Source organism: Dama dama, chromosome 29 (genome assembly GCF_033118175.1).
Source record: "Dama dama isolate Ldn47 chromosome 29, ASM3311817v1, whole genome shotgun sequence".
NCBI lineage: Eukaryota > Metazoa > Chordata > Mammalia > Artiodactyla > Cervidae > Dama > Dama dama.
Window position 1 is genome coordinate 65,902,781 of NC_083709.1, and position 13,501 is coordinate 65,916,281.

The window sequence follows — 13,501 nt, forward strand, 5'->3', positions numbered from 1 at the left end:
CTTATAATAGCCCCCTCTGTCACCATAGCGACCAGGCGACTGGCGCTGTCTCAGAGCCATGGTTGCCATAGTGACATTCTCTGGTAGTCTTGCTGTGTTGTACCCAGCCTTCCCACTGGGGACTGACCCCATTCCCGTTGCCATGGTGATTGGGCCTAACATTGCCCAGTGATTGGACTGAGATTTCTCCCTCCCCTCTTTTCCCAAGGCACCATAGCTTTTTCTACCTCTACCCCGTCAGGATCTATTAGGCCAGGTTCCTTTACACACATAGGCCAGCACAAAGCCCCAACATTCAGCGTTCTCTGGAGCATGTCACCCTGCACACATCTCATGTTCTGGCACATAGGGCTTGCATAGTCATACTCATTTTACCTATCAGAGTGCTGAAACTCAGGAGCTAAAGTCGTCAGTAGAACCTGTATAAGAATCCAGATCTACATTCAAAGTTCAGCTTTTATGGCAGAACCTTCCCCATCCCCATTATGTGAAAAGAACTAGACCAGACCCTAAGAACCATGGGGGTCTCCCCTACACCTCCTGGCCTCACATCTGTTCCCTGGGAAAGGGCAGAGTCCCAGCTCCAATTAGGTCCTCCCATACCCATTCCCATGTTGTCCGCAACAGAATAAGTAAGGCTTAGTTCAAGTTTCCAAACAAGAATTTATTCTTTCTTTCTTTTTTTTTTCTAAAAAAAAAAAAAAAGTACCAGGTGTGATTTTTTTTCCTGGGTTGTTTTTTTTTTTCAAGTTTCAGCAAATGCTTGTTCCCCTCAGCCCAGCCCCAGGCATCAGAGCTAAGGCTGAGTCAGAGTCTAGACTGGGGAATGGGGTAGTTGGTAACTACATGACTGAGTTTGAGGGGTGCCCCTCACCCCAACTGAGGTAGGTGGGTCAGAATCTGGCCAGGAGGGAGGAGGCACCCTAGTCCTTGGCCCTGACTCTGTACCCTGAACACCTTCCTCAGTCAGGACCCCAAAGCAAAGAGACACAGGCAGAAGAAGGAGAGGGACAACCAGGGTCTGGAGTCCTAGATGTGTGCGCAACTGCCTGCACACACTCTCTCACGTCCGTACCACACACACAACACACACATACACACACACACACAAACATACACACACACACAAGTTGGCTTTCAGGAGGGGTGAGGTCAGGGAAGTGAAAGGCATTGGGAAGGATAGGGGAAGCTGAGTCTTTGGCTGGTGACTCAGTTCTTCTGGGATAACTTCTCTGCTCTCAGCTGAGGGAGAACACTGCTCCCACAGCCCCCACATCAGCCTCTTCAACTCCTGAGGTTGGAGCAATATCTGAGAGTGGGAAAGGAGGGGGGCAATGCCAATTATCAGGTTTGGGAGGTTACCAAGGCAATCCAATTTGAATAAATTATAAATTAAAAATAAATAAAATAATAAATGGCCCCTGCCCAGGACAGGGAGGCAATGCTGGCATGACTTGCCTGGGAACTTAGGACAACCTCAGGGTAGCTCCAGTTCCTCCCCACCGTCGCAGCCAGCCTGGGAAATCCAAGGGAGGGGCCGGCACGTGGAGGACCCAGAACAGGGCAGCGTGTGGTAAGGTCAGAAGCTTTAAACACCCAAATGGTCAGTTTGGGCATGAGCATGGTGAAGGCTTTAATGCAAGCCTGAGAGGTCTCTCGCCACCTCTCCACGTGTTCACTCTGTCCAGGATGGAGCAGGATGGGCAGGTCTTTGGCCCACAGAGGGTTCAGGGCATTGACAGTCAGGGCAAAGGTGAGTAACGTGGATTGTGAGGGGCCTCGGTCACAGCCTGCAGTTCGTAGGGGAGCCCTGTGTCCAATTCCAGGCTCCGGCGGGAAAAAAGCAGGCGGATGTCGCCATGCAGGCTTAAGCGGCCTGAGCGGGAGCTCCGGAACCTGGGGGAGGACAGGGTGATCAAAGTAAGACTCCAGACTGATGAGAAGTGAGGGGAGATCCTATTCAGGGAGGACATACCTGGGTGGTGGAAAAGACACCTGGGCCTCGTGCCCAGCGGCCCGGGCCCCGTCCTCACCTGAGGTGCAGTAAGTAGCAGAGGAGGCGGCGGGCAGGGCCAGCATTCCCCTCCTCACCCACAGGCACCAAAAGGAGGCGGTGGCGCAGGAAGGTCACGTGGGCAGCAGGCATGTCCGAAAAGTCAAAGGTCACGAGGAACATCTTCACCACAGTCTGGTTGGGGTTAAATAAGGTCTGGGGACAGGACAGGCAAGGTTGGTAGGGTCGAGGGGATGTTTTCCACTCCCCACTCCCACTCCCCCTCAGGGAAAACTCACCACTTGGATGGTGCCCACCTTGGGCACGCTGTAACCCTTCCTCCCCAGGGGACTCAGGTCCACGACGCCCTGGGAAGGCCAAGGAGTTATCAGTCAAGTAGGGTGTGGGAGATCCTAGACCACTCACCCATCTCCCCAGTCTCTCATCCCAGGACTTGGCCCCTGCCCCATACAAGAGTTCTCTCCCACTAGGCCCTGACTCTCTTAGGTAAGAACATCTCAAGAATCCCTCCAGAGCAGTTCACCTACTACTCTCCACCTGAGTGCCTTTTCCCAATAAAGTCTTTTGCATTGTCAGTTGAAAAAAAAAAAAAAAAAAGAATACCTCCTGCCTCTAACCCTTCATGCCCTTTGGGTTGAGGTCAGGTCATACCAGGAAGGGAGCCGGGGCATTTTGCTCAGAAACGTCAAAGAAGGTGACAGTGACGGGCAGCGTGACATGCTGAGGGCAGTAGGACCCACTAGCTCCGATCTCTGCTGTGAAGCCCTCAATGTGGCCGGACGGTGCAAAGCGTCCTCGCAGCAATGATTCCTGGGGTTAGGGTAGGAAAACACGTGAGAAAGATGCTATCTGTTCTCCTTATCTATCCAAGCCACATACCACCATCCCTTCCTGCAAGACCCACCAATCAAGGAATCCAAGGGGAACTACCTCAAAGTTGCCCAACAGGGTACGGCTGACAGCAGGCGTGGGAACAGGGGAGGCACTGGGAGGGCTCAGCAGGCCTGGTCCCTTCCGGAGGCTTCGTAGGGAGCTCCTGGTAGAGGAGAGGACACACGAGCGGGTTGGTTGGCTTGAGTTGTTCTGAGATGTTTGCTATTGTCCTTGGGCCCCACCTCAGGCCCGTTCCCTGAGGTCCCCTTGCCTGGGGTTGGAAAGAGAATTACAGACTTCTGCACCATTCTCAGGGAGAAGCAGGGCACTTACAGCTTCAGGCGACGGGCACCTTTCAGCCTCCGCCCCATGGGACTACAGTCTGTTGGGTCCTGTGGAAAGGAAAGATTAGGTAAGGAGACTGGATGAAAGCCAGGCTCATCACAAGCTCTCACAGGAACATACCCCAAGCCATCACCTTTCCCCACACAGATATCCATGTCAGAGCAGACCACTTCCTCTCCTGGCTTACCAGCACAGGCTCCTTGGGCCCAGGCAGCAGGTGGCTCCAGAAGGGTGTGGCTTTGGCATCAGAACTGTTGGCAGCAGGAGGGTGGCCCAGGGTTCCCCGGCGCCTCCGAGGGGCTGGCCCCTCATCCTCAGAGCTGACATCCAGGGCTTCTCCAGCAGGAAGCAGCCTTCGCTTGGTGGGGCAGGGGCCTGGAGGTCCGGGGCCAGGGGGTGTGTGCTCGGGGCTGCACCCATTGGCAGTGCCAGGGGACTCCCTAGGCCAGGGGCTGCCCCCATTGCCCACCCCAGACAGTAGGCTCTTACCCCCTATTTGTGCAAGACTGTGCAAATCAGTGTCAAGTGTGTGCAGCTGGCCTGGAGGGGCTGGCCCCAGGGACACCCCCAGGGACCCCTGTCCCCCTGGATCTGGGGAAGCCCAGTCTCTGGTGTGCAAAGTACTGCAGGAAGCATTTGATGGGGGCAAGGGGGAACTTCGGGCCCCCGAAGTCCAAGGTGAGGTGGAGCTACCTCCTTGTTCCACAACACAGAGGCCGTGATGGCAGAAATGTTGGCTGGCCACGCCCAGTTTCAGCCCCAGTCCCTCTGGGCCCAAGAGCCCGACAGTGGGTGGCTCTTCAGGGGGTAGTCCCTCTCTGGCCCCTAGTCCGGGGCCTCTCTTCAGCTCCCTGGGACCCTCGGTAGATGGGGCTGGCCGTTTCAGGGCCCTAGGAGGCTCAGAGGCACCAGCTGGAGGGGAAAAGATGGATACCTGGTAGACCCCGGGGGATGTCGCCCCCCCTGCTGGGCTGTAGCCCATGAGCAGGCCACCCTGGAGGGCCCCCTGCCTGACTGCAGGCTGCGAAGGGCCAGCCTCTGGCTCTGAGGATGGAGATGTCTCCGCTTGCACGTGGCGCATGAAGCCCTGCCTTCGGTCAGGGGGGACCACCCCCACAGCCTTTATGCTGGGCTTGGGCTGGGGGGCCTGGGGACATCTGTGCAAGAGAAGAGAAGAAAAGATGGTGAGAGGAATCCGTGAATCGTCTCCCTCCCAGATGAAATTCAGATCCTCCCCTGGACTGGAGAGGTGAGCTTGTGAGGTTCCAGGGGGGTGAAGATAACCAAACGCCCCAGATGGATTGATGGAATACAGAGGACACCCTCAAAACTGCTGAACAGGTGACCTGTTTGCTCAGGTTTCTAACTGGATCTGCTTCCCCTCCTTCTCTCTGGCACTTACCCCGATGAGGAGGCCTTAAGCCTAGCTGTGTGTTCCCTCTTCCTGGCTGATGTCTTGCTCTCCTAGCTTGCAGTCCGGTCCATGCCTGCTGCACTGGTAAGGTGACTTTCACCATTCCGTGCAGCTCCTAGGCTCAGCTGGACCCTGAGGAGAGAAAAATGGGATAAGCCTGGCATAAGCCAGGATCTCTGGAGCCAGTGGGAAGGCTGCGCTCACGGAGCATACCCCAGGACATCCTCCTCCAGTTTATAGAGGACATACTCCTTCACAGTACCCCTGCAGAGACGAAAGCAGTAGTCTTGGGATCCAGGGCCCAGAGGGCAGAACTGGGTAATACAAGGAGTCACAGAGTGGCAGGTCTTAGCTCACTGGAATAGGATGTGACACGTGAGGTGAGGGAGGAAGACTACTTGTCAGGGCCACCAGCTGGGGGACTCCTGCCCTGAATGAGATGGGGGATGAGAAACCCCAAGATCCAAGAGACCATGACAACTGAAAGATGGCCAAGGCAAGAATTCAACTCTCCTGCTCAAGGCCACTGCGTTGCACAACTCCTTCCCATCTACCTATCTCTAAAGGAACAAATGCCACTCCAGAATTCTCAGGGCAGAGGTCTTACAAAAACATCCTCCACAATCAGGGCTCCTTGGAAGGATAAACCTCAGGCTAGCTCAAAGTGGGTCTTTCAGAATTAAACACCCAATTGTCCCCAGCAGTCTGTCCCTTTAACAGGAAGCAACAAATCTAACCAAAAACAAGTCTAGAGGGGGCAGGGTGTGGAGGAAGCACTGCTAGAAGACACTCTCCAGGGCCTGCCCCTCCCCCAGGCTCTGCAAACTAGAGATAAGGCAGTGACAGCCAGACAGCTGGAGTGCCTCGCTACTCCTCCCCAACACATCCAACACCCCAAAACTCAAACCACTGCTTTTCTGCCAGGGTACAAGATGGTCTTCACTAACTCGTCCACCCTCAGGCGCCCATATTGGGTAAGGGGATGTCAAATCGAAGGCTGTCTTCCTTCACGGGAGAAAACACTGCACTCAGGATCAAACTTATGCTTTAGTCAGTAGCCTTTGCTGCTTGCTATCCACAAAATACTTTCCCTTTCAGGGGGAATGTCCCCTTATGCCTATCCAAATCTTACCCTTCCTCCTTGGCTAGGCCAAGTGCCATCCTCGCCATAAAACTTCCTCTGGCCATCCTGGACCATAAATATCTGTCTCTTCTGACACCTCACCTATGGCAGTGTCACTGTCTCCTGTAACCCTGCGACAGTTTTGCTTGCTCTTGTAGGTAAGACTGATCATAGGGTTCTTTTTTTTTTTCCCATAGGGTTCTTGAAGATAGGTTTTACTTGAATTCTCTGCCCGACTCCAAGCACAAGGTAGGCACATAGCAGGGCTCAGAAAAGTAGAATGCAAGCCCCAGAGATCGGGGCAGCAGACAGTGCCAAGAACTCCCAATATGAGAGAAGCAGGAGATTAATTGTATGCCGAGAATCAAGGACAACAGAAACAGGGGCAGGAGGCAGGGAAAAAGGGAAGCTTTGCATCCAGGGACTGAAAAGCTTTCCTACACCAAGTTCCCATCACTGCACACTACACTAGCCTGTTTCACCAAGTTCTCATTAGAACTGGAAGCTCTAAGAAAATTCTGGTTCCCTGTGGTGGGTGGGGTGTCTGGAAAGGGCAGGATGCCAATGGCAGCATTGTCAAAGGGTACAACCTGTACTCAACTCTTCCCTCCTTGCCTCTACCCACGCTGTACAGATTCAGGAAGGGCCTTTTCCTTAGCACTCCCGCCCCTAGGTCATCCCAGTTGACCTTTTCAGCCCTTGCCCTGGGGAAGCATCATGATGACATGATGCCCTACTTGACCCCAGCATGACTGGCATCTGCTCATTACCCCAGAGCCCTCTCAGTTCCTGCCCTGCCAATGAAAAGCTCGAAGGCTCACTTCCCTGCCACCCAGCCAGGCTGGCTGTAGTCCATGGCTTCAAGCTGACTCATGGGACAGGACGCGGGGAGGGGGAGGGGCAGGATAGGCCAAATCTCACTCTGGGGAGGGGTGGGCACCAGCTGGCATCAAACAGCTGTGCCAGGCTGTGGCTGGCAAGGACTACAGCTCCCAACATGCCAAGGGAGCAAGGCCAGCAAAAACAACAAGTCCCAGAATACCATGGGGTCTGTACATTCAGACACCTGCTAGGCCTGGGAGGTGGGATAGGCGGGTGTTGAGCTCCCAGGCTTACCCTCCCTTTCCCTTCAGTATTAAAGATATCCATTTCTACCCTGACCAAGGAAGGTGGCAAGAAGAATTCCTCTCCAGGTGCTTTCCGCCTTCACCCAGTTCAGAAAGAACTGCTACCAGCTGCTCTACATTTTGTCCCCACAGGCGTCTACACAAACTAGGGAGGCCATTCCCAAGGACCACTACTGTAGGTAGGTAGATTACCCTCTGCTATCTCACCAACCCCTTGCCTCTGGCCTAGAGCTCTCCACCCTTCCTGGAGAGGAAGCAAATCTTAGCACCTCCTCCAAAATGAGCCCAGGAGACTCGCCGCAGCACCCGGGCTCTAGGACTCCTTGTTCTGACCGATCCCCCATCTGCTGTTTAGCCTCCCAGGTCCTGCCTCACCTTTCTCCTCCTCACAACCTGGGACAGGCCCCCTTCCCTACTGGAGCTTCGGAGATTTGCTATTTCCCCCTACCACAAACTCACCCCATTCCCAAATTGGCTCCGCCGCGGCGCCGCTGCTCCGGGCCTTTCCGTCCAGTCCCGGTCCCTCCCCTCGAATGCCCGGTCCTCCCCGCCTCGGGCCCCCAACCCAGACAAAGGGTGTCTCAGGCTGAGTCCTGCTCTGCTAGGTTCTTCTCCGTTCGGTTTCGTGTGCAACACTAGCGGGCCCTGGCGCCCGCAGCCCCCAAGCCGCTGCCGCGCCCCTCCCCGCGACTGTCCCTCCCCGTGGCCGCCCCGGCTCCGCGAAGCCGACTCCGCTGCCCCTCTGACTCACAGGCCATTTCCTACCAGCTGATGGGGCAGCCCGCCCCGCCCAGCTCCCCTCACACCCCCGCTGCCGCCTTCGCGGCCGCCACGCCCCCCTCAAGCTACGCCCCCATCGCAGCGACCAGGATCATTGGCCTAAAGGAGGCCAGCCTCCACACGACCTCAAGCGTGAGGCACGCCCCCTTCAAAAAGTGCCTGTCCATTGGTCCATAAGGGGGCAGGCCTACCTAGGGTTGCCCCGCCCATCTCCTTAACCCCTCAACTGCTCGAGTCCAAAGCAGCTCTCAGCCCTGCCTTTTAACCCTTTCAAAGACGTAGGCCTCCCACTTCTCACCGCGCCCTTCCTCTTCAGAGGAAGGTTAATAGGACGGCCTAGGGCGTTCATAAAGTTCGACAATCCCCAAAGTCAGCTTGCTCTTCCAACACTAGATTCCAAATATCCCCATTCCCATCATCTCTCCGTGCCTTGCAAACCAAAGACCCCAGGGCTGTTGAAGCTCAGGAAGCTTCCTTCGTGCCGGGATAAAAGGGTCTGGAAGTGGGATCTCATCTCCTTCCATTGAGAAATGGTATTCTTCCTTCTTTTACTCTATATTGATGTTGTTTTGCCTACATTAGAGGGCTTCAAGGGCTCCTGAAATAGGGATACATTTTAATTCAGGAACCTAGACACCATTCTTTATGTCTTTAAACTTTCATTGCGAGATCAGACTGCTTCAGTCTTTCTGCCAGTACTCTTTCTATTCATAAGCCCCTGTCCAAGGAGGCAGAGCACCCAGGGAAAGTGGGATCGGAAGGCTTCTGCCCAGAGTAGGGGGAAATATGCCCAACTCTTGTGACAGAGCTCACCCCCATGACTCACAACTCCCTCGAAACTCCCCACCCTCCTCCTGAGTCACTGGGCCCCAAGCCCAGCTTAGACCCAACCAAATTAAGTGGCAGCAGAACCAGCATTCCTAATTCTTATTCTGTTATTACTGTAGCTCGCCAGGCCCCTCTGTCCATTGGATTCTCCAGGCAAGAATACTGGAGTGGATTGCCATGCTCTCCTCCAGGGTATCTTCCCAACCCAGGGATCGAACCTGCATCTCTTACCGTCTCTCCTGCATCAGCAGGCGGGTTCTTTACCACTAGTGCCACCTGGGAAGCCCTATTCTTTAAATGACCAGGATGGAAATCTTTGCAAGGATTAGACATTAAAAGACACTTTTTAGAGGGGCTGATCTATGGACAAGCTAAGAAAAGAAACAGTCCTGTCTACTTTTCCCTCTGCACTTGTGAAGTCAGACAATTTGGAACTTACGAGGTTGCTAAGACTGGGGTCTTCCATAGAAAAAAGAGGCAAACACCGGAGCCAAAAAAAGGGAAGACCCAAACTGAGGCCCTGGAGAACTGGCATCAGGCAGGGCATGCTCCCTGGCTGTACCTTTGGAAGAGCGGAGTGAATTCTTTTGTAGTTCAGAAGCCACCAGAGCCCCAAGGTCCTTGTTCCTACCTTGCCTGTAGTGCAGGCCCTAAGGGCCCTGAAGTTGTCACTGGACAGTAGAAGGAGGCTCTCCTCCCCTGCTCCCTCCCTGTGCCCTAGACTTAGGAAGCACAAACGAGTAACAGTTCCTCTAGCTTCCTTTCTCTTCACCTCATACCGGGGGAAAACCCTGAAAAAGAAGTTGCCATGGGCTGACTTCCTTGCTGGTTCCCTAATGCTAAGGAAGAGGATTTAGGGAATTTTCAACACCCTGAACAAAGTTGCAGAGTACCGATCTAAAAGCCTACCTACCTTAGTAAAAGCTTACTGGGAAGACAGGTAGACATACAACACTGCAGGAATGAAATAATCCCTCGGTGACCCCACCTTGTTCTATCTAACTGCCAAGACCACAGGCCCAGACCTTAGTCATCTGCAAAAGTCTAGGGGCAGTAGTTCAGGGGGAGGATCAAAGATGTTCTAGGCCTCAGGGTGCTCTGGGAGAGCAAGCAGCATTGTACAATCAAGAGGCTTTACCTAGCTGCCCGAAATTCTTACTTTGCTTTATTTTTTTCATAGCAGTTATCACCAGCTGGCACGTCTCTTCCTCTTTCCCCCTCCCTCTCCTTTCTCTCCTCCTGCAGCCACACACACATTTCTTTCTCCCTGGGTTAGAATACAAGCTCCAGGAGAGCTGCAACTCTGTTGTATTCATGCTCGTACTCCCAGAATCAGTATCAGTGCCTGGCACATAATAGGTGCTCAATAAATGTTGGCTCAAAGAAACATTGACCCCTGGGCTGAGTGAAGAGCAATCAGAAGACCTGGGTCCTAATGCCTAGTCTTTCACTGTGAGACGTGGAGAAAATATCAGTCTCTTCTTTCTTAATTTCCAAATCTGTAAAATGAGTTTGTATAAAAATGACCACTGAAGGCCTCTAGAACTCTGACCTTATGCTGCTATCATCCTAATGGCTATTGTTCACTCTTACCCATTTTCAGAGGATGGGTCCAAGCATCTGGATGCCCTGCTGCTTGTACCGAAGCAGAAAGTCTATATACTCCAGCCTCTGCATAGCAAACCAATGCCCTTTCTCTTCATGCCCCACCCACTCAAACAAATGCCTCAGTCTTGAGGAAGCTGGAGAGAGTCCGCCCTAAGCCCGCCTCTCTGAGAGACAATCTGGGAAGCTGTGTTGCCATAGCAATCAGCTCCTCCTCAAAAGGCTTCAGCCTGCCCTTCTTTACCCCACCCTACCCCACGGCTTTGTCTGGCTTTGGCACCCCCTCCCTCCCCAGCCAGTCTCTCAGCCAGGGGAGACTGGCTTGGGGCCCCTTTCAGCAACACTGTCACTCTCATTTAGCCACCGTGTGGAAAGCAGCACTTTCTCACCCTCTTGCAGCCTGCCCAGGGGCAAAAAGAACTCTGGCACAACATCAAGTCCCCTCAGGGAATCAGAGACTAGGCCCTAGTCTGGTTCAGATAGTCAGATTCCAAGCCAGGAGGGTGGGGAGCCATTCCCTGTCCCTCCCCCAGTGGAGACTGGAACCTCCCTTCCCAGTTCAGCCAACAATAGGGGCTCACCCCTCAAAGCATGCATCGCAGACCCTCAGTACTTCTCATCATTTCCCTCTCCCACAGAAGCCCAGAATTTTTGAGGGAATCAGAGTTCCCTATCCAGGAGAAGGACAAGTGTGGAGAAATCAGTTTGTGACAAGTGGTAAAAATGTGCCTACCACTCACTTGGGGGGCTGCTGGGAGAGCCCTTGGTAGTAGTGAGGGTGAGGTCTGGGCCTTGCAGCTGGTTACCTAGGTCTCTGGCCACTGAGTACAAAGTCTGGGGCAGGGCACAGCTCCGGGACAGGCAAGGACCAGGCCAGGCCCCAGGCGAGGAAGGAAGTGGGGAATGAGCACACCCAGAGCAGAAGGGCAGGGCAAAGCGGGGGAGGAGGGGAAAGACAGGGACTAAGGCAAGCTTCTAGGAGGAACAGGAACCAGTGAGGGGTTACCCGGCACCTAAGGGGGGAAGGGCCCCCAGGGACACCAGCTAAGGGAAAAATATCCCAGTCTCAGCGAGACAGATCCAAAGCCGACTGAGGCAGTCACACAAGCTCTAGTAGCAAGTGGGGCCTGCATCCTCTCTGAATGCTCAGGCCTGAAGGTGGAGTTAGGAGCTGAGGAGCCAGGAACACTACAGACTGGCTTCTTCACCCCACTAATCCCATCACTCTTATCCCTGAGACACAGTACAAAAACGTCTTCCTGGAGTCTCTACAAAGCCTCCAGACTTTCTCAAGGCCCTAGGGGTTCTTCCCTCCTCAGCTGGGGCCTGCAGCCCCTTCCCCTCGACACAGTGCCCACAGCCCCCATACCTTCTTCCTCCACACAGTCCCTCCCACACTCTGGACCACCAGCCCATCTCCATCACACAACGCCCCCTCCACTCTCCCCTAAAGCGCCTTCATATCCCCTCCCCCTCAAGTATCATCTCCAACGCTTCACTTCACCTCACCCCTCACATTGTACTTCCCAGCCTCACAAAGCACTCCCGCCCTTCCCCCACAAGGGTACCGGAGAATGCACTTCTTAGCCCAAACATTGAGCCCCCTCCTCCTCTCCCAGCTGTTTCACTCCACCCCCACCCCAGCATTTCTCCAGATCTTCTCCTTCCCTGACGTGATCCTCCCTCCTCATGTCTACCCAAGCGCACCCCCGTACTTGTCCATTCTTCCAGGTGCACCCGCCCCACACCTGTAGTTCCGTGAGTCCCGTAGCAACTGGGGAGGTAGTGGATGGGAGCAGTTACATAGCTGCCCTGGCTGCAGCCTCGGCCTGCAAACCTCGCCCCTCGGGTCCGAGCCCCGCCCCCGCAACGACACGACCCACCCTCTCCGCTGTCCCACCTCCCACCTTCCCCGGGCTCGTCCCCTTTCCCAGTTTCTTTAATTCCTGGCGCTCCTCCCCTGTAATTCAGGTCCTGCCCTTTCTGGCTCCGCCCCTTCTCGTCTTCTTGGCGTCTCCACATTGAACCTCTGCTCGTCTCTCGGCCCACCCCGGTCCCCGCCCCACCCTTGGTCCCCGCCCCCTTCTGGTCTTCGCCTTTCACTAGGATCCGCCCCCTCGGATTCCAGGCTGGCAGAACCGGTGCCAGGCTCGCTTCCACTGCTAGCCCCCTCCCATCTCGGAGCCTCTCCTCCCCCCGCCCCTTCTCTGGCTGGCCTCACCCCGGCGCTGGCGCTGCAGCCCGGAACCGCTGGTTTTGATTGGCGGCGGTGGCCCCAGTGGATGGCGGAGGAGACACAGTGATGGCTGCAGGTCGCCTGAGGGCCCACCCCGGCCACGTGCGGCTTCTGTGATGACAGGTCTGAAGGGGCGGGGCCTCAGCCCGCGGTGTGCTGGCCTGGGCTGACTGGATCCGGCCGGAGATGGGGAGCCAGAACCTGCGCCAAAGCGCTAGCTTGCGGGCGCCCGAACCTGGTTGGAGCCCTCCCAGGCTTTCGAGCTGGTGTGAGCTGCCTGCGGAGCTTGAGCCTCTTAGTGAAGGCGTCTGGGTTAGCGCGCGTGTTTGCCCTAGTGGGGGAGATCTGTAGGGTTTGCAAAGGAGTGCAAAAGGCTTCAGAATTCTGTGAAAATGCGGGAATCTGGTTGGCGGGAGTCTCAAATCTGTGAGGAATTGCAGTTTCTGTTACCTACGGTGTGCAGCAGACAGGCAGTAAGGGTTACGTCTGTAGCTGCGGAGGTAGGTCAGCGAGAAGCCTGTGAATTTTATGAGCCAAAGTAGAGCCTTTGCTTTGTGTAAGTGTCGACTGAACTGTGTGACTGTTACACACGTTCTGTAATTTAATTAGCGCTTGAGTTTTCAACCTCCCGGGAGCCCCATGAGTTCCCAAGATATGTCCAGGGGAGGGCGACACTTACGAGCTACCGGTAGATGGCAGCACAGGTCCCTTGCAGAGCTGAGTGGCTCTGAACCCAGAGCCTAGTGAGCTTCTCGATGGAGCCGGAGGTGTTGATGGCTGTGTGATGGACCGGACCTCGTAAAGTTCTCTCAAAGTCTCAGATTCTTTAGATCTCTGTGACTTTCTTTCTGTCAGTAGTTAACAAGCGGCTTTACTAAACACCAATGGTGCGCTAGGCAAAATGAAAAAAGAAAAAGAAAAAAATTTTCTGCCCTTACAGAGCTGCTCAGATTGTCTTTCTAATACTTCTATAATGCTATAGAGGGTGAAATTGGAAGGGTTTTGTGTAGTGAAAAAAGCTCAAATTTGAAGTCATTTGGTTTGGTAAGGACTCTATACTAGCTGTATTGGGGAAATTACTTGATTACTAGCTAAATTTGGGTAAATTACTTGATTTTAAAAAATAAACTTTCATGTAAATCTATGGCTGATTCAT

The 13,501-nt window shown here is 54.4% G+C and overlaps 1 protein-coding gene across 5 annotated transcripts; it reads right to left on the reverse strand.

Annotated features, from left to right (window-relative positions):
* Nucleotides 1-643: 643 nt before the first annotated feature.
* On the reverse strand, nt 644-12,452 carry ATOSB (atos homolog B). 5 transcript variants are annotated; one of them, XM_061132291.1, is made up of 9 exons: nt 12,331-12,452; nt 4,635-4,778; nt 3,420-4,389; nt 3,221-3,279; nt 2,945-3,050; nt 2,666-2,824; nt 2,293-2,361; nt 2,034-2,209; nt 644-1,896 (listed from the first exon to the last, which is right to left on the reverse strand). In XM_061132291.1, exons 3-9 carry the CDS (start codon nt 4,311-4,313, stop codon nt 1,743-1,745), a joined length of 1,617 nt encoding a protein of 538 aa, XP_060988274.1. In that variant the 5' UTR covers nt 4,314-4,389; nt 4,635-4,778; nt 12,331-12,452; the 3' UTR covers nt 644-1,742. The 5 variants fall into 5 exon arrangements, with proteins under 5 accessions (XP_060988274.1, XP_060988273.1, XP_060988272.1 ...); XM_061132290.1 differs by lacking the exon at nt 12,331-12,452 and adding an exon at nt 11,858-11,970; XM_061132289.1 differs by lacking the exon at nt 12,331-12,452 and adding an exon at nt 11,825-11,941.
* Between the last annotated feature and the right edge of the window lie 1,049 nt (nt 12,453-13,501).